The 23,906-nt window shown below is 33.0% G+C and overlaps 1 protein-coding gene across 1 annotated transcript in view; it reads left to right on the top strand.

Moving 5' to 3' along the window:
- Window positions 1-17,187, top strand: part of Alg11 (ALG11 alpha-1,2-mannosyltransferase) — a 33,387-nt gene extending 16,200 nt beyond the window's left edge. The window contains exon 5 of the mRNA XM_075382262.1: window positions 11,675-17,187. Coding sequence (XP_075238377.1) covers window positions 11,675-12,049 — 375 coding nt within the window. The 3' untranslated portion in view covers window positions 12,050-17,187. The remainder of the gene's footprint in view (window positions 1-11,674) is intronic.
- Window positions 17,188-23,906: the final 6,719 nt, after the last annotated feature.

Below are 23,906 nucleotides of genomic sequence, written 5' to 3' on the forward strand. Positions count from 1 at the left end.
ACGCCCAACTTCTGCGGGTGTAATTGTTTTTCGTGATAAACGTGGGGATTTTCAGCACTCCAAATTCTACTGTTTTGGCTGTTTACGTAGCCATCCAAATGAAACTGTGCTTCATCTGTGAAAAATAACGAATCCATAACATTAATTCCCTAACATAGAAATCGACGGAACCATTGACAATATTGTAGCCGTTTTTCTTTGTCGGGCTCAAGAAGTTGATGAACCGTTTGAATGCAATAAGGTCGTAATTGTAATTGTTTGGTCGCCCGATGAACAGTTGATTTAGACAAATTAATTTCAGCAGACAAACGTCTGATCGATTTATTTGGCGAGGCGAGTAATCGGTCTTTGATTTCAGTGACTGTATCTGTATTCAACACTGACGCAGATCTTTTGTGTTCCTTGTTATTAACAGAACCAGTCTCTCTAAATTTTGCGACTAATCTTAATACTGATGTCTTGTTAGGAGCTGGTTTATCTGGGTACTTATGGCGAAACAAATCTTGCACTGCAACCACTGATTTCGTACTGAAGTACGACTCAACAATGAATACACGTTCATCTAGTGAAAACACCATCTTGTCTCTAGCAATACACTGAACGTTATGATTGCACTGTTGTTACTATCGGTAGTGTTCTACTGCGTCGTCGCGATGTTCAGATGTTGGACAAGTCCATTTCAGTAACAAGTAGGGGAGTAAGCTTGACTTTTGAAATTTCATGGATGAGTGATTGATGGGTTGTGTTTTATATGGGACACCTGTACTATCATCTATTAGGTGTACCCATATTCCTTTTTCTCTTGACTACCAGTTTCCTCCACTGCAGATGATATCGTGACTACTAATTTTCACAAGTAAATTCAAGTAAGATTTTTTTTGGTTTAAAAACAAGATTGAGTGATATAGAAAAACTTCATTACAATAATATAAACTTACATATGCCTACTATTTTCCAAATACTCACCATTCACTACAACACGTTTTATCTGCTCACTTTGTTATTTTATCTTTAAAAAAATTCTTCCTCTAGTAATTTAAACCTTACTGAAGACAAAGTTAACTTTGTCTTTACTTCCTCATAAGTTTCAAACTTCTATGATGCAAACCATTGTTTTAAACAGAGAAAAAGATAATAATTGCTAGATGAGAGATTGGAACTGAATTGTGAATCTTCAAAGATTTCCTAGCAGTTACTAATTCTTGATTTGGATTTGTTGCAGTGAGCAGTCGAACATTGTTGTACAGAAACAAAACAAAACCCATTTGACAGCTTTTCACAAATTTTATTCTGAATAGCTTGTAGCTTGTCAAAGTTTTTTTTTTTTTTTTTTAGTTTCATTACAATACTTCCACGACCAGGGAACTTGATAAACAATATTCCTTTGTTGACCCAAAAACAGAGGCCATAAACTTCCTGTCTGAATGTTTTTGTGCTCTAGCTTCTTGGACGTTAGAGTTTATGAATGTCACCACTGCATCAATTGGTGCTTTATTTCAACAGTAGTATAATCCAATTGCACATCTTCAAGTCTCATAATCAGTCATAGTGTTGTTAAGCAGTTCATCTCTTTCATTTTTATAGTTAAATAGTCATGCTGCAGCAAGATGTTTTTTGTTATGCCCATCTGTCAACATTTCTGGCAATCACCTGACACACAAGTTTCTGTAAACCAGTTTTTGTATTGAAATTTTGTAAATCACTGAATGCATAGCTTTTGGGCAAGCCCGATTAGAATGATCCAGCAGCAAGGGACTCTGTCCAGGTTCTGCGATAAAGTAGGGAGTAATAAACTCTTGCCAACTTTGCATTCCATTCCAGCTTTTGGAAATTCATTTGGTAATTATGAAATTGTAAATAGTATACAAAGAAACTGGGATCTTTAAGACTTCTGACACAAGTGCTAATAGGTAAATGTTAATGAGTTCTTAACACTTAACATATTATTTATATTTTACTTCTATTTTCATCATTTGGTGTTCTGTTTGTAAACAATTTAAGAAATCTACCTTGAGAGAAGAATTTTTTTATTAAAAAATATTCTCATAAAAACTTCTCCTAACCTAGTATTCCTAACCTTTCTTTTAAAATATTCTCTCTTAATACTAATGAAACATTACTATGTACTGATGTTATTCAGTTTTATTGCATACATAGACAAATATTTTCTGACCTTGAATATTTAAAGAATTTGTTATTATTCCCTAAAAAACTGTGAAATAAAACAACAAATTTTTTACAATTGCTAAACAAGGTCAAACTAAGGTTATTGAGGTTGTTTCTTTAAATGCTACTTATAAACAATTAACAGTTGTTCCTGTCTTGCTCAGTAAGTGACTCTTCTCTGCTAAAATTCTTACCAAAGGATGGATTAGAAAGCACTTGAGAGTTGCAGAAAGTTTTTATGAATGGGTTTTATATCATCTTAAGAAACACTTGTCTCATGGAAGAATAAACAGCTGAACTGTAATCCTGCTTGATTTTTTTTAAACACACTAAACAAAACTGCCTCAACTGTTGTTACTACATGTTGTAAAGTTGTTACACGTTTTAAAAATGCTTAAACAGCAGATTTAGAGATCTCTTAAATTTTTAATCGTTATGCATTTACTAAAATATATACATAAAAATATTACATGTTTACTCATTTTTCTTGTTAAATTCCAGACGTATTATTCATATATAAACAGGAAAAGCATACACATTTTCATAACTGAAATTTTAAACTATTAGTTTTTGCTCAATATTCCAAAGAAGGATTTAAATTTTTAAGTAACACTCGAAATCTGTACAGTACATAATTATAGATTCATTAACATATTATCAAAGCATTACGGCCACTTTCTCAAGAACTGTTAATGGTCAGTGGAATATCTACTTCATTGGAATCTACATTCTTCTGCATAAATATGAGAGTTCACTTCAACATACCATACAAGACAACATTCTTTTTATCTCTTACAAAAATATATTTTAGCATTGTATTGATATCTTTACACCCTGTGTTCATGTAATGCTTTTTTCATGGCTAAATCAATGACACCATCTGGCAGTTCAACAATAGTTAATCATCTGAGAACTTAAAATTCGGAGAAATTTTAAGGAAGTTTTAGTTGTTTGATCGCTTTATATGAGTAGACAATTATTTTGTTTTTCTCCTTCCTAAGGAAATTTTTAAATCTTTTGAAAATTCCCTATCTGAATGAAAATTGATGGTTTACATGGGAGAATTGCTACCTTTACCAACCATTATGCTTTTTTACAACCTAATTTCTTTGCACTGTACTCTATTTATTAAAGCCTAATATCTTTGCACCTTATAGAGTATTAGATAATATTGTTGTATGCAAATACACTAAATGCTTAGGAGCAACACTAAATAGTGTTCCTCCTTAATCAGTTAGGTTCATAATTAAATCTTTCAGCTCTTTGTGAATAGAGTTGACGGTCAAATAACTTAAGTCTTAGCATTTTGAGTTACTCATTTTGGATAAAAAACCCCTGGCAATGATCAAGTATGTGTTAATTGAAAAATTTTTTTTGTAGAATAGGTATTTACCACATTTTGTTTTTGCAACCTGTTTAACTCTGCTTCTCAATCATATAGATAGCATAGAGTGGCTGTCCTCCAAACAGAATGGTATCTGATCCAAAGAATAACATATTCAGTGCTGAGCACTTGCAGGTGCGTGATCTATGAATACATGGCCTTTTTTTGGTAGAATTTTAAATTTGTATCAGTTTCATCACTTAGAAAAGAGGCTAGATTTATATTAAGTAGATTTATTCTATAAATTATTAAGTATTTCAGTAAGTATTGCTTGGAGAATTATGTTTAAACTTTTTTTTTTTGTAATTATATATTGATGCTATTATTTTCATTTTAGATTAATACTTTTGGCCATTATTTATATCTTTTATAATATGTACATTACATAAATATTTTTAATTTTATTACTATTCTTTTTAATAAAAGCATTAAAATATACAGTGTTTTATTTCATTATATGTTTAAAACATAAATAATGTAGTTAATTTACTTGTTTGTCAGATCTGTTCTAAAACGTTCACAAGAATTCACCTAAAATCTAATTTTCAGGTCATAAAGAAGTCAGGTGATAGATGAAGTCAAAAGAAAATAAACTAAGCTAATCTAACTGATACAAAAGGAAAATAAAAATTCTAAATCAGTTATTGATATACAGAATAAATTGAGGATTTACTGTATGCAAATTTAACACAGACTTTTAATGCGAAGTTTGATAAAAAAAATAGATGGAATTTTAGTTTTTCTCAAACTTTTTTAGTTATTCATCAGTATAGATTTTGTCACCTTCAAAGTACTCCTTTTCAGATGTAATACATTTGTGCCAGTGCTTTTTCCACTCTTCGAAGCACCTTTGGAATGCAATTTCCAGTATGGCGATTAGCTCCTTCAGTGATTCTGGTAAATATGGAGGCTAAGGCATCATAATGTTGTTTTTGGCCAAAAATTCACAAACAAGCTGGGAAGTGTAAGCAGGTCCATTATCATGATGCAATTTCCATGAATTGTTTTGCCATGAATCCAGTCATTTTCTTTGGGTTGTGTCAAGCAAATGGCATAGAAGTTGCAGCTAATAATCCTTACTGACTCCCTGATGTGATTCAGTGATTGTCCATAATCATTTTCTTTACTTTTTCAACATTGTCATCAGTTGATGTGCTGGGATGTCCAGGGTGCTCATCATCTTCAACAACTTCATTACCATCTTGGAAACATATGTACTGCTTGTAAATGCTTGTTTTATTCATAGAAATTCAACGTTCAACATTTCCAGTGTGGTGCTGCACTTTATTCCATAATTAAATCAAAATTTAATGCAAATTCTTTGTTCCATTTTTTCTACAAGTTAAAAATTACCAACCATACCAAAACATATGTAACCTTTTTGACAGCCAACAATAAACTAAGCATCCAATGTGGCTTCCATGTTGGATGTTTACCAATGTAAACATGTGTTAGTTTGGAGGCGAAAAACGCCTAGGTGTTATCATCGCCCGGAATTTTTATTAATAAAAGGGTAAAATACTCCAAAATAATAAAACATATAAGGTGTAAAATTAATATAAATCATATAATAATAATTTATTAAAACAAAAGTCAAAAAAGTGAAATAAAACTCAAAACTAATATCGCAGACGAAGTCTTGTTATAAATATAAAAGTTAAAATAATAGAATAAAGAAACTATATAAAAATTACCTAATTCCGATAGGTTGTGGAAAAGGCTCCCTTCCCGGATAATAAAATTAAAGACATAGAACCAAAAAAATCAAAAATGAAACTAAAGATTAAAAATTATCAAAAACTCTTCCAGCATAAAAATATATATGATAATGTTATATTTTTCCAGTAACCTGGTACTATGCAAAAACAGAAACATCCGGTCCAAAATTTCGTTATTATTGTACAAGATATCACGGATGTTTCTGGGTAGATTAAACTTACGATGCAACGCCGCATAACATACGCAGTCTACGAGAATGTGGTGCACAGTCATGCGGCAGTCGCATCGTGTGCATAGGGGTGCATGCCCTCCTGACATTAGGTACTCGTGTGTGATCCTCGTATGTCCTATCCGTAACCGGCAGAGAACCACTTCCTCACGACGAGTTTTTCTGCAAGAGGAGCTCCATGGTAACACTGTATCTTTAATCTGTCGAAGTTTATTATCGATGGTAGTCGCCCAGTCACTTTGCCACCTTGCTCTCAGTGATTGTTTTACACGATTAATAAAATCAAAGGTAGTAACTCGGGTGGTGAAAGGAGGTTGAATACACTCTTCTTTGGCACCATAATCTGCTTGTTCGTTACCTGGAATCCCTACGTGGCTAGGGACCCAGCAGAAACTTACTTCTGTGTTGCGATTACCTAAATCAGTCATTGCATCGTAAATTTCAATGACGATAGGATGTTTGGAATAAAGGTTTTCTAACGCCTGGAGAGCACTACACGAGTCACTGCAAATAAGAATGTTTCTATATTTAGGATTAATGATATTTAAAGCTTTAGTTATAGCCAGTAGTTCAGCGGTGAACACACTCGTAATACTGGGTAGGCCAAACATATAAGTTCTTTCATTGACAACAAAAGCACAACCAACGGTATCATCTTGTTTTGATCCATCAGTGTATATCACTGCGTCTGGGTTCGTCTTGGTGAGAATATACTAAAACATTTGTCGGAAAACGAGTAGGTGGTGTTGATTGTTTATCATATGTTGTAAGGCCAAATGTAAAATTTACAAGGTTTATTCTCCACGGAGGATATGAGCACCTTTAGCAAACACCTTTAGTTAACACCTGGATACAGATTGACGTGATGGAAAGAATGAGGGAATGTCAACATTTATATGCTGCAGCAGACATCGGGTCCGGACATCCACAGGTGCAGTACAGCGTGGACGGTCCTCATACTTCCTTAAAATAGGATTTCTAAGAACTGGGTCAAAAGCTGGGTGATTTGGCTGTCCTTTGAGACGGGCAAAATAAGATAACAAAAGCTGGTCTCGTGTATCCCAAAGTGATGGCTCGCCACAGTCTACAAGAAAGCTTGCGATAGGGCTTGATCTAAACGCACCTGTGGCAAGCCGAAGAAAAGCATGATGTACACCAACCAGCATTTTAAACACAGTTTGATGAGCTGAAGAGTAGGCGACACAACTATAATCTAAACGGGAATGAACAAGGGAATAGTAAAAATTGTAACATACATGACCGATCGGCTTTCCAATTGGTGTTACTAAGGACCCGTATCATATCTAAAAGTTTGGAACATTTTGTCCTTAATTCCTTTATGTATAACTTGACGTAAGGAGAGATAGCAATAAGCTTTCTGTTCAGAAAAACTTGCGGAATAGAAGGGTTTCGTAGCTGAGAAAAGACTACACATTTCGTTTAGTCAGATGAAAATGTGAAACCAGTAGTACTGGACCAAGCCTCAAGGCGAATTACAGTGTTCTGTAGCAGTCGCTCTGCAGTGGGCGTTGAACGGCTCACAATGTAAATAACAAAATCGTCAACAAAGAGAGAACATGAGAGAGGAGCATGTACACTATTGGTAATACTGTTTATGGCTACAGAAAATAAGGTCGTACTTAATACACTACCTTGAGGGTACTCCATTCTCCAAGACGACACTATCTGAAAGTGAATCGTCAACACGAAACGTTCGGTGATTTAAGAATCTCTGGACTAAAGCAAGCATATTATCCTTGATTCCCCATCTCATGAGGGTGTTAAGAATACCACGTCGCCAGGCTGTGTCATACGCCTTCTTTATATCGAAGAAGATAGCAACGAGATGTTGGCGTTTAGGAATGCATTTTGTATGGCTGTTTCCATTGAAACTAAATGGTCCATGGAAGATCGTCCTTGTCGGAAACCACACTGTTCCGAAGATAGAAAGCCATGTTTTTCCAAATACCATGTAAGCCTGTGGTTTACCATTCTCTCCATTATTTTACACAACACGCTTGTTAAAGAAATAGGGCGGTAGCTTGAGGGATAGGTTTTGTCTTTACCAGGCTTTAGTACTGGAATAATAAATGCTTCTGACCAGCTGGCCGGAAAGAATTGTTCGGAGAATAAACCATTGTAAATATTCAAAAGATGTTGTAGTGCTGAGTTAGGGGTGGAAAGCATACCAAGGTGAACGTTGTCTGGTCCAGGGGAAGTGTCACGTGAGTTCTTAAGTGCGTGTAACAATTCCCTAAATACGAATGAGTGTTCAATTCACCAACCGAATCACCAATGTTTAACACCAATATTTCTATCTGTACTCTGTACCTCTGAAAATCATTGTTATATGATGAAGTGAGAGATACCCAGTGGTAAGATTTTGCTAAAGTATTTGCTACAGCCGAAGATGATGAAAGGAGTTCTCCTTCATCAATGAGACCGAGAATAGATTGCCTTGGTGATCTGAAAATTGCATGGATTTTTTCCACACAGTAGACATGGGAGTAGTACATGAGATGGTGTTCACATATTTCGTCCATGAATTCCTCTTAGCGTTCAAGAAGACCCGACGGTATACCACTCTAGCTCTGCGGTACAAATTTAGATGTTCAGTTGTAGATCTATTATTAAATTTGCGTAGTGCTCGCCGTCGATTCTTAATAGTACGTTTGCAATCATCATTCCACCATGGAATGGAAGGACGTTTAGGATTACCAGATGTTTGTGGGATATATCTGCTGGCAGTTTCAAGCATCATGGACGTAAAAGAGGAACATTGCTCAAGAATGTTGGCACCATCGTCATACTGCGATTGGAAGGCTTTACGATATCCATCCCAATGTGCCCTTTCAACAACCCACCTCCGTGGCTTTCTGTTAATCTCGTGGTCCACACAGAAACCAATAATAATTGGTTTGTGGTCACTGTTGTGAAAGTCATCTCAAACAGACCAATCAAGTTGAGGGAGTAAATTCGGTGAGCATACGGAAGGATCGATGTTAGTACCAGATTATAAAGATATGAATGTGTGAGACCCAAGGTCTAAGTCTTGTCTCACACTGTGTACTATATTTCCTCGAGTGGAGCAGAAGGTCGAGCCCCAGGAAACATGGTGGGCATTGAAGTATCCTACTATTAATGATGGAGATGGTATTTGTGTGAGGAGATTTGAGATATCCAGAGCACTGAACTCAGTGTTCGGTGAGAGATACAGATTGCAGATATGTAACTTGAAGGGGATAGAGTTCTTTACTGCAACAGCAGGAATGATAGTGGTCAGTTGAATTCTTGTAGTCGACACCTCATCCTTCATGAAAATAGCCACTCCACCACTCTCTCTACCGTCTACTATACAGTTGTATCTCTCACTGAAGTATCCTCTGAGTGCTATTGGGTCATGTACATGAGTTTCCTGGAAACACATGATTATCAGATGATGTACGTGTGCCAGTACTCCAATATCTTCAATGCGGGACCGAAGATGCCTAACATTCCACTGAATAATGTTCATAAGGGAAAAAATATAAACAAAAAAATAAATAAATATACTTAGGAAACTATATAAAATTTAGATGTATGTGATTCGGTTTTTCTTTTTCGTATTCTTTATTTTAGATACATCCGATGGTTTTGGGTCGGGAGGTTCTTCAACCATATCCTCCAGTATATGGGGTGATGGTGGAGGAGACTTATTAGAATGGGATGTCTTTATTGACATCCTAGATGAGGTGGTTATGTGGGTTCTCTTTACAGGGAGCTTACTGCTAGCCGTGGTAGTCTCTGCCCGTACCAGTAGGGCTTTGGGAGCAGGAACTTTCATATGGATCCCACTGTTGGAATCATTTACCGTGACGTAGGACTTTTTATTCACCTTTTTTAGCTCTGAAATAGTGGCTGTAAGCGAAGTAACTTGATCAGAGAGCAGCTGAACGAGTTTCTTAAGTTCATTGCAGGATCCGCACTGTTGATAATGAACATTTTTTCATTTGTTTAATGAACATTTGTAGCGGTGGCGAAAGACACATCTGGTTTGACTAGGTTCTGTGAGTTAACTATCTTTCTATATTCCCTGCGTGCAGCCGGGAAAGATAGTTTCTGCTCAGTACAGATCTTGAGAATTGCCTTCTCTTTCTTAAAGGTCGGGCAATCTAGGGAGCGGGCTGTATGTGAACCACTGCAGTTCGTACATTTTTTACTTTCCTTGCAGTTATTGTCATTGTGACCTTCATTGGCATGTTGACCATAGTTCTCCGTTCTTGAGCAAGATGTAGTGTGGCCATACCTTTGACATCTGAAACATCGCCGTGGGTTGGGTATGAATGGGCATACCCGAACAGAGAGGAAACCCACTTTAGTCTTCTCCGGTGGAACAGGAAGACCAAATGTTCGTATAAGAGACGGTGTCGGTTCTTCTGTTCCTTTTTGCTATTTCATTATACGTTTCACTTCTACAAAACCTTGAGTACGAAGTTCATCAACAATTTCACTTAAATTCATTTCCAGAAGGTCACGACAAAAAAATTACACCTCGGCTGGTATTTAGGGTCTTGTGGCGTTTCGTACTTATGTTTATGCCGCCCATATTTGTGAGACGTAATAGTGAGCGACTCTGCTCACCGTTATGTGTTTCCACCAGAATTGTTCCATCACGTAATCTCTTAATGTTCCTTGGAGAACCAATACAACCCGTGACTCATTTGTTAATCAGGAAAGGTGAGACCTTTTGAAGGGAGCCACCTTGCTGATTATTTTGAATAACAACAAAGCAAACATTCTTACACCTGACACCATCTTCGTCCGCTGTAGCGAGATTATCCTCGCTGATCGAGGCCGTTTCACTAGACTGAAATTGGTGGTTTTTTCAGATGGACCACCAACCATCATAGAATTTGCTGAAGGAACTGAAATTTTGGTCCCACGAGAATGTGATATAATAGACCACTCCAATAGAGCGCATGCATACTGGAGTTTGAGCTAAATACAACTGGGTTTGCGCTGGTGCCCAGAGGACATCATTCGAGACTCACTACGTAGAGCCATTCACCCATCGGCACGATAGTTCCCACCTTAGGTTACAGTTGCGTTTCGTAAGATGTCGCAACACCACCAAGTGTAAATGAAAGAGAAAATTGTCTTGGATGTTGTTGTGTAGTTGAGTAAATGTATATGTTGTAATTCGTGTAGTGTTCTTGATGTAGTATATGTGTATAGTGTAAAGTATTCTGCAGCTAAGTGTGTAGTGGGAAGAAAAGCTGCAGAGGCTAGGCCCATGGGGAAGCCAACCCCCAAAGTCTTAAAGAATAAAACTCCCCATCGGGGTTAGGGATAAGTGTACCAACACAACAGAATAAAAATTGTGGCATTTGAACTTATACAGCTGGGAGAAGAATAAATGAAGAAGGGTTCAATAAGCAAGACAGTAGATTAAGAAAAATATCCATGTAGTAGATTAAGAAAGATTTTTTACAGAAAGCTTTGGTGTAAGTGAAAATAGTGAGATAAAATACAAACTAATATTCTCCTGAGACGCTGATTAATATCAGTCAGTGGCATCCTGGTTGAGATTTGTTATTATGATATGCAGTCAGTGGTTAAGCCCTGTTCAGGAAGAAAGGGATGATGTGTTCATCAGAAAATTTATAATCACATATATAAATTTATAAAGTCCTTTTAGTATCATTATGACAATAATTATTGTTATAATATGCTATCAATAACTGTAATTTTTATTTTAGATTATAGAACAAAATAATGTAACTTAATCTCTGTGTAGGCAAATAAAAACTCTTTAAGCATTAAAATCTGGACTGTTGCTACCCTCAGAAATCTAAAACTTTGCAGGAGCGGTTTGTATGAGAATGATTTTGTTAAGGTAAGTCTATAGGGTTTATAAGTGTTACTATATGATGTAAATCCATAAGACGTCTGCCCCTTAGTCATACAGTCAGACCTTGAACATTATACACATCGAGAATTAAAGTGTTCTGCTTGAAAACACTGGTGTAAAGAATTGTTTTTAATAATGATCTGCATCCTAAAAAGTAAAACCACTAACAAAATAATCAATGTAGATGCAAAACTGTGGCTACAACTGAAAAGTTCAGTCATAGTAGGAACTACGCCTATTAATCTTGTCAACAACAAAGTCCTTTCTGATTTTTTTTGTTTTGCAGGTTAATGTATCTTTTGATGAACTTAAAGAAGAACTGTCAAGAGGTATGATCGGTCTTCATGCTATGTGGAATGAACATTTTGGCATAGGTGTAGTTGAATGTATGGCTGCTGGACTTATTATGGTTGCACATAGATCTGGAGGACCAAAAATGGACATCATTGAGGAAGCTGAAAATAGCCGTAATGGATTCTTAGCCAGTGATGAAATGGAATATGCTAATGTTATTGGTGGTATAATTAAATTGTCTCCTGCTGCTAGGGAAAATATACGTACAGCTGCGAGAGCATCTGTTGATAGATTCTCTGTGATAGAATTTGAGAATGGTTTTATTAGAGCAATGGATCCATTTTTCATTCATAAAAAAGATTCATAGGACATAGTGTAGGTCTCCTTTCTTAGAGACCTAATCAGTAGTGATGATACAAACAGGTTTACATTAACACAGTTTTATTGCACTTCTTGTAGAAAAATTAAATTATGCGGATAGATTTTGTTGTAGTATGTACAGAAAAAGTGTCACTTTTCTGAGTTCATGTTAAGAGATGATTGTACCAAATGAATATATAATTATGCTAACTGCAGTTATACTCAATTTATAATGTATTCATATTTAAGAGATAAGTTTGCTGCTCCGTGGCTTGTAATGTATGCATTTTAAAAAGTAGGAATGAATTTTTTTTCTTTTAAAATATTGTTTTATTTTCAAAATATTTTGTTTTCAATTTAATTAACACCTTTAGTAAAGTATGAAATTAGAATTTTGTAAAATCAATACTTAGATTCATCATTATGTAAGTGTATTATTACATTTGTTAGTGAGACTTAATCCAGATCCAGAGACTCTAATAATGAAATACATGTTAATCTGTATTAAGATCATCATCTGTTTTGTAATTATTATTATCATTTATTATGTAGTATTTAAGAGTAGTTTATAATTTAGCTGTAAAACTTGTGGTCATGCAGCTTTGTATATATTACAATTAATCTAAGAAAAGATCCTTCAAGTCATTCTTTTAATGTTTGACATTTTTATTTATACACTTTTTTATCGGAAAGTATTTATATTAATGCAATCCACTGTACAGCCACATAGCTTTAACTTTATTATGTGTATGTAGTCATTGCTTAGTAGTAAATAGATACCAGATGTTGCTACTTGAAATTTATGTAAATAGCTTTTATATTGTCTCTAATTGAAACTTTTGAGAAAAATGAGCAATAAAAATATGAATTATGAAAATTTAACTTTTTAAGGAATTGTAACATTGCAGTAAGTAACGGGCTAACAACCGAAGTACAAATTTATAACTAGAACATAAAGACCGTAAATATATGCAAAATCTCATTAAAATTATCTGGAAAAGAAATATTGTGTACTTCTAAAATGCCCTTTTTGTTGCTATAAAGAACTGTTTTAAATTAAATATGTTTTAAAAATATAATGGAAATTTAAAAAATAAAACGATTTATGGACACACCTTGTTAACACAAAAAGATTAGTATATGTATTTTCTTTATTCACAAAAAATAAAAATAGTCCTTGGTACAGAAAAAAAATTCATTAATTTAATTTAATTTTTTTTAAATTTCATTAAAAAGGTTAATGAAAACGTACAATATTATGTATTTAATTTAAAAATATTGATCTTTAATAATTTGAATGTGTCATTAATTTGATCATCTTTGATTTTATTGATTTTGAACATGAAAGTGATAATAACATTCCTCAAAATAATACTGAAACTGGCCTTTGTGGCGTGAGTGGTACTGTCTCGGGCTTTCATCCGGAGGTCCCAGGTTTGAATCCCAGTCAGGCATGGCATTTTCACGCGCTACTTGTCATTCATCTCATCCTCTGAAGCAATACCTAATGGTGGTCACGGAGGTTAAAAAAATAAAAAAATACTGGAAAGCAAATTATATTTAAATAAAGATCACTTAATCTCGTGTTTGGTGGTTTTACCTTAGGAACACCTTCCCCCATTTTTCTTTACTTCTTATTCCCTTCCTTCAATCCTTTGCCTTTTTTTTAAATCCTTTCCCCCAACAGAATATCGTCTGTAAACAACCACTCTTTTTCCTCCCCCCTCTCTCTCACGCTTAAAATATTTTTTTCCCAAAACTCTTCATTTCTTTTTCTTTTTCTAGTCTTCCCTGTAGAAACCAACTTATTCATTTTTAGTCAATGTGCTAAAGATAATTTAATAATATGAATTGTCAACACTCAGCCAGTAAAAATAAAACACTTCTTAATAGGTTATAACAGAAAAAACCTGACAAAAAAAGTTCACAAACAGTTGACATTAATTTGTTCTATGTTATCATCCTAATTATAATTATGGTACCAACCTAATTATTGAGTGACAAAAATAACATTTTATTTCAATGATACAGTCTATCAAATTAAATAGAGGATTTATATTTACAAAAATCATATTCAAATAATATTGTAATAATTATTATCTTAGTATATTGAGCTTCAGCAGGCAGCCATGATAGTTTTTTGATAATGCTGCTTTCTCATTGGCTAAATCAGAAGTTGGTATCAAAACTAGCATTACCCAGTGGAGATTGTGAGTTTTAACTCCAACCCTAAACTTTGGTGTTGTTTTTGAATAGGAAATTGTTAGTTTTGATTCTTAATGAGTTCAGATTTAGATTCCCCATTAAAATTACTATAAAAATGTATTCATAACCCAGAATGTCAAAAAATGGAGATTTGTATGTTTATCTGTCATCTACAATTTATCATGCCTTAACGTTTTTATGAAGTTATTAAATTATATAGGAAATTTCTGACATCACACTACATAACAATGCAAAACCATGATAGCAAAAATCTTCAACTAAAATGTTGAGATATAAAAAACTAAAATATCTAAAAATATGGTTAAAAAAAATTTCTAGCAACAGATGTGAATTTTTTAAATGTTACTTACCCTATAAAACCACTTTCATATTAAAAAAAAAAATATTGTATCTGATAAAAAATTTGAGTAAAATTGAAATAGTTAAAGTAGCATTAAGCAGGAAGGAAGGGGTTAGTTTGGAGTCAAAAGAGAAATAATTTTTTTTTTATATATTACAAGTACATATTAATAAGCAATAAATACCCCTTTTCTTTTGCTATCCAATCTGTCTTGCATATTTTTATTAAATTAAAGGGATTTTTAAAACTAGCAGTCATAAGTCAGGGTATATTGTAAAAAATATACAGAACAATAATTATGGACCACTATAAAAGTTGTGTGTGTTTATGAAATGCTGGTAAATGCTGATTTTTGTGTGAATGGTAACATCTCGCTTTCATTCAGAAGATTTTGAGTTTAAAGAATTCGGATTAGGTTTTCCATTTTTTTTTTTATATAATAAAATTTTCATATCAGATTTCTTGCATAAGCTGTGAGATGTAGTGAATTAATAATCAAACACTAATCAGCACAAAAAAAAAAAATATGCTACATATGAGGACTCTCAAAGTAGAAGCAAAATTGCAATATTGTCTGCAAACTAAATGTCAGCTGAATTAGCCCCATATCTTGTTTGGTTCACTATTTATTAAATTGGATTATAAAGATTTATGTGAAGATGACCTGATAGTAAAATATTTATTTTGTAACATTTATGAGGGGTTCTTACAGGGCATGGTCACCAGATCAGGTGATATATACCTAAACCTTTTTTGCTTTCTGCTTTGATTAATAGTAATAAGATTGCATTTGTATTAGTTTCAAGGTGTTTATTTTATAAATTATTATTTTCCTTATTTATTTATTTTTATCAATTCATTTACAAAAATTTGTGATAATTATTAATCTGAATTTACACTTAGTTCTAACACTTTGCTTTATGTAAACAGTTCATGAGGATTCTGTCCCCTGTAGTTACTTTATTCAAATAATCATAACTCATTATTTATACATGACTTCAGATTTTGTCTTTATTCGTTGAGGAGAATATAAAGTATTCTTTGTATTATGTATGTAGTTGACAGTAGAACCTCCATGTTATGAATTTTCAGTATTACTTTTGGGAAAAATCATTATCTCTTGATAAGAAGGCTGCTGTTTTATATGTTTGGGTTCATAAAAAATGAAACTTTCTTGAAAATAGTCGATTAAAAAAAAAAAAAAGCAGAAGCAAGAAGTTTTGGGTAACCAGAACCTCCCTCAAATCTATGAACGTATGTTTGAAATTACTGAGTGTATCTATCTTCCTACTCATTTAAATAATTGTTATAGGCTGTAGTAAACACTTTATATTGCATTGATTCATTAATTGCGAAATGCAACATTGTAATTTTGCAATCTGTACTCTATACAAATTGCCAACACCACGATGCTGCGTCACATTTTAGTATTTGGTAACAAATTGAGGAGCTGGCAGGCAAAATCAAATATGTCCTTATAATCACATTGCTGAGAAATTGCTGAAAATTAAACATACATTTATTATTCCAATCATCTTAATATTAACCTGTATTTTAAAGATATCAGATCAAAACTAAAGAATTGTGTAATAAGAAGGGCATTTCTTATTTGCTTGAACATGATGGAAATATTATTTGGTTTTGACTAAATGCCATTTTTTTCGTTTTATTTCATAATATTCTGTAATAGGTAACTGTTAAAAACCATTTCAATGTAATAATAAATAATCACTGATATATTAATAAATGAATGAATGTGATTGCATCTATGAGGTCTGTAAATAAAGTAATGAGACTAGTTTTTTTTGTCAGCCAAAGTGGCAACAATGTAAAGTTAGTAGTAAACATATGGTTGTATCAACAGCTGATTTATATTAGGTATTAATATTTTTAGCCTATTGTTGCCACGTGTGATGTAAACAATTTTTTTGTGAAACGAGTGTTTGTTACAAAAATGAGTGGTTCTAATTATGAGCAACATTGTGCAATCAAGTTTTGTGTTAAACTTTGTGAGAATGCTACTGAAACTTTTTCAAAATTGAAAAGGATATATGGAGATGATGCTCTTTCATGAGCCCAAGTTTTTAGGTGGTTTAAAGCATTTTCAGATGGCCGGGAATCAGTTGCAGACAATCCACACTCTGGAGACCAATAATGTCAAAAAGTGATGACAATGTTGAATGCATCATAGACTTGATATGGTATGATCGGCAATTAACTGTCAGGGGATGATTGCAGAACAATTAAAATTGATTATGTATATTCAATTGAATATGTAGATCTGATTGGCTGACAAGATATGTTGCTGTTTGGTTGTCTTTGTATTGTAGATGTCTTTGCTTTATAGAAGCCGATTTTGAATTATCTTATTGGAGAATGGGTTTTGTTTAATTTGAGTAATGGATTTAAATACAGCTGATCAAAATTAATCAGTAAAAGCTGTAATTGATTTTTTTTTTTTCTTGGCAGCTTTTCAATTGTCTTAAATGTACGTTTTCAAAGTAATGTGATCTAAGTATTGTTAATGATTATATTTGTTTGCCTTTTTTAATGTTTTAAATAAATTCATTTTATGATTAGGTAGTTGTTGACCTATCCAACTGCAGCCCTTGTTCCAAATTCATGAAGCTATCTGACCTCAGAAGAGAAGTCTTGCTTTTTCTTGATTACAAGTTAACCCATCGTACCACAGCATCAGTGACCTTAAATTACTTAAAGGACTGAATGGTGCTAAATCTGGATTGTGGGATGTGAGGTACCTCCTACCTCTCTTAATACTTTGTTGAAACTGCAGTGTGAGGGCGATTGTTATCTTAACAGAAGACTAAGTAGCTATCTTCTTGGAAAGCTCTACAGTCTTCACTTTGTCTTTTAGAATCATAGCAGAGTATTAAGTAATGGCAGTGCTTTGGTCTGTAAGAAAATCAAGGAAGGGTATCCCTGTGAATCCAAAAAAAAGTTGCTCGATTGCTGCTATTACATGCTTGTAATTTCGTAACAGATTACTTTAGAATTTAGAACTTTGTCCCATTCTTTTCATGTTAATCCAAAAATTGTGAGGCAGCTACCAAGTTTTCTTATGTTCGTGCTGCAAATCTCTAGTTAACAAGTAACTTCCCTTGCACTAGTTCACTGTTTTGCTCATTTAAGTGCTTAACTTCAGTCTCCATTTATTGACTTAGTTTCTTGGCCAGTGGGCATCCAATTGAATGATATGTACAATTCATGCAGGATTGAACAGTACACTCATCCCCTGACCTATTTTTTAAGACATGTAAAGTTTGAGATGGACTGACCTCTTTATTTGTCAAAAACTTAATTATTGTTTTTTTCAACATCGTATTACACACACACACACTTAGTCAACACAAAGTATACATGAAGGAGAGAAATTGCAACCAGTAACAAGTTCAGACACGCAAATGTTTGTCTAGTCATGTCTACCTTGTACTACAAATAAGAGTGGAGTATGAAAGTTTTAATTTATATTTTTATTTTTTTTCATACAGGATTATACTGCTAACAACACTACTATAAATTCATAACATTTTTATAAATATTGTTTTATCTTATTCAAAAATAAATTCATGGTATATATTAGCAATAATTTATTCTGTTTGTTCCCTTTGACTTGGAACTTCTATTTATTTAAGATTGTATTGTATTCTCTTTTTCCAACCATATCTAATTATTAAAAATTCGTTTTAAGGTTGTTTAATCTTATCCAAGCATCTCAAAACTTTTAGCAAGTATTAACCTAGAATGTCATGCAAGCTTTAACTATTTACATGATTTCTCTTTTTTAAGGAATTTTTTTTAAGTTTAAGACTGTATTTTTTTATATGCTTTTATTCAACTTGCACTGTGTTGCTCAGCAGGATGATCAGAATTTTGTCAACAATATTTAACATACTTCCAGATGAGATAGAAGGCTAAAATTTTGCACGTTTGCTTGTTGTCAGTGACAATGCATTGTGATAACAAAAAGTTCTATAAAAAAATCTATTTTAATAGAAAATTTGTTGTTTGCAAATAACGGAAATTCAAACAACCACGCATGCTTATGGAAAGACTTCAATGCAGAGTGTCAGTCAACTGTGCTTCACAAAAAATTGAATAGTCTCTAATATGAAAATGGGTTATAAATTGGATAAATTAGAGCACATTTCTCTGAGATTGTGTCTGAGAAGTTTCATAATAGTACACACTGACTAATTGTGACAGTAATTTTTTTAGTCTAATGGAAATCTAAAAGTATAAAATAAAAAAAAGATCTTTTAATACAGTTTTAACTAATGAAAAAATTACAAAAAAACACCAAAATTTTACTATTTGTAAATTATTGAATTAAAGTATAAATTGTTTGGAAAAAACTTCCAATACTAATATATTTAAAAATGCACTACCAAGGAATTAAAAAAAAAAAAGAGTTAAATGAACTTCAGCTTAAATGAGAATTTGACAATTGCATGGCAGTTACAAACAAGTAGAATTTTAAAGAAAAGTTTATTGTTTTTATGTATTTCTGTGATATCCAAAGATGATAAAAAAAACCAAATGGTAAAACTGACCTGAAAAAAAGGTTAAAAACCAGTAGATTTTTAATGAGTTAAAACTGCTTGGTTAACAGATTTTACTGGTATACATATTTAACCTAAACATTTATTTTGAGAATAACATGTGTTTCATCACTGAAAATAAAAAAAGATTTAATTATTTTTTTAACTTTATCTGAATTATGTTTTTCATTATGAAAACACTTTTTACACATTATAAATATGTGAGCATATATATAATTAAAAATTGATTTTATCTCCAAATTCAATCAACTTTATTTAACATTTAAAATTAACTTTTTTGTTATATTTTTTATAGATATATTCATCATAATAAATCTGGAAAACCTTTTCTCTCTTGAATGTATTAAAAAAAAAGTGAATTCTTGCGGAAATGAAAAAACCTTTCCTTCATTTTAAGCTCAAAAGGCTCAACTTGAATACAAGGAATGAACTAAATTTAGAGTGCTTTCTAGTTTTTAAATTTATTTCAATAACCATTTAGTACATATTTTTCTTTACACCTAAGTTAATACCACATACAGTAATAATGGAAATTTTTTTGTAGTAAAATGTAATACTGCACGATTTTCAAAAACTAAATGTATTGCACAAATTATAGACCATTATGCTGGAAAAGGTTTATTAATTTAAAAAAAAAATTAATTATACCAGGTCTATAATTTGTGCAATACATTTAGTTTTTGAAAATCGTGCAGTATTACATTTTACTACAAAAAATTATGTAAAAAATTCAAAGCTCACAAGAAAAAAATCATTTCAAATTTTTAAAGATAAATAAATCAAACTTCTAATAGTTCATATTAACATTCCAGAAATGGGATACCTAAAATAAATTTATATGTACACGTAGCTGCAAAGTAACTTACTAACTGGCTTCACTGTTTGTGAAATTTAAAGTTACACTCTTAAAATTGTTTAAACACATTTAAAATTACACGGGTAAATCAGAAAATAGTTGAAAAACTGATGTAGGACAATTGAAAATAAGAGTGACCTTTTTTTCCCCCCTACATCCCTGGCCCGGACATCCACTAAAGTATATGCGGCCCAGGGACGTGTCCTTGCGACTCCAGGCCTTCCCACCCACCGGCACGGCAGGTCACCCCCCCTCCCCCCGGTTCCGGATCTTTTCATATTGCCTGCCTCTAATCCCCCGCGCGCAAGGAAGACCCGGCTATGCCGTCTCCCCCCCGCCCACGGAGGACCAGGTCTCGGTCTTTTTATGCCTGCCTCAAACCGATAGCGCCAGCCCCAGGAACCAGACAGGACTCGGTCTTTACTTAACCCCTGTTAGAGCATGCTGGCCCTCCAGGATGGGACTGTCCTCCCTGCTCTATCGTCACGCCTGTCCCCACGATGCCTCTCTTCTTCCTCCTTGATTCTGAGGATCGAGCTCGCGAAATTGGAAAACCAGTCCCTGTTCCTGGTATCTTGTAATAACCATTTGACAAGGTTATCCGGTGTGAGATTATTACTCCTGAAAGTGACCTTCCGTCTGTGTCCCAATATCCTACTTTTCTGAAGCCTCATCATTAATTCTCTGGAGATCTTTATAGATCTCTGTGAGGTCGCTTTCTTGTCCTCCAGCGGCAAAGAGCTTCATCGTCTCAGGGCCTGATCCCGAGTCTAACGAGACCCCACTCGGGCGGGAGCCCCAAAAAGAAATTTTGGGGGGGGGAGGTAAAATGTATATTGCCAAAAAAGTGGTCGAAAATTTTGGGGGGGTCAATGGAAGGGAAAAGTTTTGATTCGTGGAGATATGAAGAAAGTTTTGAAAAATATGGAAAATTGCAGGAGCTATTGAAGGAAAAAGGTATGCACTTATGAGTGTCTGTAGGACTTTGTATATTCTCGTCTTATGAATATTCGACGAAAATTTTTCCAAGTCCTTGTTTGCTACTATAGTCGATGACGTCACCAACAAGACTTGGCTTGTCTATCGACTTAGAAAATTTAGCTGTATAATGTAATATATCTATAACCTTAAATTTTGAATAAAAACTTACTGAAAAGGTTTTTCCACACTATGATGATGTACTACACTTTGTATTATCACTAGGCACTGTTTTCAACTCACTTGGTCTCTTAAAATCAATTTAAGTCACAGGAAATTAGAAAGAAAAATTTCACTAAACTCAGATTATACTTTAAAAAATAAAGGAGTGACCTAGTTTCTAAATATGTCACTAAGTGGCAGTACAATCCAGCTATTATATGAATTGTAATCACACATTTGAGTAACTTGGTTTAAAAATGATGACCTTGCACAAAGAATGTATGTTGGAATAGTAACGTGCTCTGTTGAGTGATTTTGTGAAAAAAGGGCTTCTTACAACAAATGCTTACATTGATGAAATGTTACCGATTTAAAATAAGAAGTATATTATCATTTATGCAGTGTACAACTGGATTGATAAGTTCTCTAAGGATGTTCAAAAATTTTAGAGGAAGATTGATCTGATTGTCATGTTCAGACTATAACAGAACCATTAGTGTGGCAGGTGGACATGTTCTGAGGTGTCTGGTGAATAACAATAAACAGGGGAACATCTTCAATATTGGTGTACTCAGGGTTAGACTACAGAATAATTATTTCAGTTTCTGAAGCATGTGTTCATAGTGAGTGCCACTAAACAATTTGGTTTAGTGCCAGTGAGTGACCAGGTACACAAATATCATTTATTTAGGAACACAAATGACAGTTCCACACATTACGCCAGGACGGCAATTTTAGTACAAAAAAACAAATATAACAGAATTTTTTTATTGCTTGAAACTCCCATGAAAATTCATTGTGATCTGTTTGTAAAGAATTCAGTTATGTACAGGTTCTTTGGTAGCCAGCAATGAAACTTTTTATTATATATATATAAAAATGACCCTCAATTTTTTATACCTAAAATGTTAAAGGTATAAATAGATCAAGAATGATTTATTTTTTTATAGATAATTCAAGGCTAAGAGTGTAAAGCAAATGATAAATTTGTCATATGCAGCCATTTCCTAGTCTTCAATTCTCCAACACAGATTCAAAACAATTTGACTTATTTAGTCACCATACTTTCTTGCACCAGAAAACAACCTTCACTTATGAACAAGTCTATAACAGTAGTGTAACTAGAGAATAACTGAATTTGAACTGGAGAGATTTTACTGAATTTCATGCCTAGGTATTTCTTTTTAATAGGAATAAATTTCCTGAAATAAATCAGTTTTTTGACAGCAACTTCAGTGACTAAATTATATATAGAAAATGCATATAATTCATTAAGTCTCTAATACATCAAGTCAAATGAAGTCATTCTTGTCATAATAATTAAGTATACATTTGCACATACTGAGTGCTAGTGTAGCACCAAAAACCAGAGTAGTTCTTGTGGGCACATAAGGCAATAATCAATAAATTTTCTCTATAATGATGTCTGATTGTAGATTTTATTCCGTAAACTGGTTACAACCAGTTCACTTATTTTAGTTATAGACATTATTGGAGCAGTTTCAAAACTGCTTGTGAAAACAATAAAAAGAAACCCAAAGGTTATATTAGTACTTCTGGGTCCTGAACAGTGTAGGGCAAACCACCTGAAACAGTGTTAACTCAATACTATTTAACATCTCAGTTTCATGTAGCACAAACAACCACTTTTGTTGTCGAATTGGTACCGCCTCATTAATGACTCAGTGCCAACATAATTCATGTATTTACTGCGAAGGTATTGTAGAATCAGTTTCATGTCTTGAGTTAACATAAAATATTTTCATTATAGAAATTTTCCCACAGGTTAAAGTGTACTGATATAATAATTACTGCACGTAACTATTTCACCACTAACTAAAGAATATGTAAAACTGAGTTAAAGTTTGTTGTTTTAAATAAGCAATAATTTGAGTAAAAACGTAAATAAATAAAAAATAACAGACAAATCTAAAAATACAATTCTATAAATTGCATAATAGAAAAAATCTACAATACATAAATAGCTAGCAATAAATATAAATACACATCAAATATGGAATTCTTTTGTGAACACATAATAAATCAGTAGTAGTACGCTAAGTATTTGATAAAATTATCTAGCAAATCACTGTTAGCAGTGTATAAAGAAAAAAACATGTAATAAATAATTGGGATACATATTTATATTCTAGTTTTGGCATTCCTAACTTTGCTTCCTATTCTAAATCTCTGAGAATTGGTCATTATAAATGAAAGCAGGAAATCTTAAAAGTAAACAGTAATAAAACTATAACAGTACACATTTTAACAGAAAAATCACTGCAACTGATTAAAAAACAAAATTAATAAAAACAATTTTAAATACACATTTATTTAGCTAATGAAAAAAGTTACAAAATTTCACTATTTGGAAATTATTGAATTAAAGTATAAATTGTTTGGAGAAAACTTCCAGTACTAATATATTTATAAATGCACTAAAAAAAAAAATTTCACTATTTTTCCTTTTTATATTAAATCAAGAATAAATGTTTGTAATAAACTCTGATTATATTCACATAACATATCATGTACTGATAATGATGGATCATTATGAATATAAAATTACATTTACTACAAAAGTTTGCATAAAGCAAATTCAAAGGTAAAAGAAGGCAGTTTTTTCCAAATAATTTATACTTTAATTCAATAATTTAAAAAGAGTGAAATGTTGGTATTTTTTTGTAATTTTTTTCATTGAATCTTATCATAATCCTGACCT

Source organism: Lycorma delicatula, chromosome 1 (genome assembly GCF_047948215.1).
Source record: "Lycorma delicatula isolate Av1 chromosome 1, ASM4794821v1, whole genome shotgun sequence".
Lineage (NCBI taxonomy): Eukaryota > Metazoa > Arthropoda > Insecta > Hemiptera > Fulgoridae > Lycorma > Lycorma delicatula.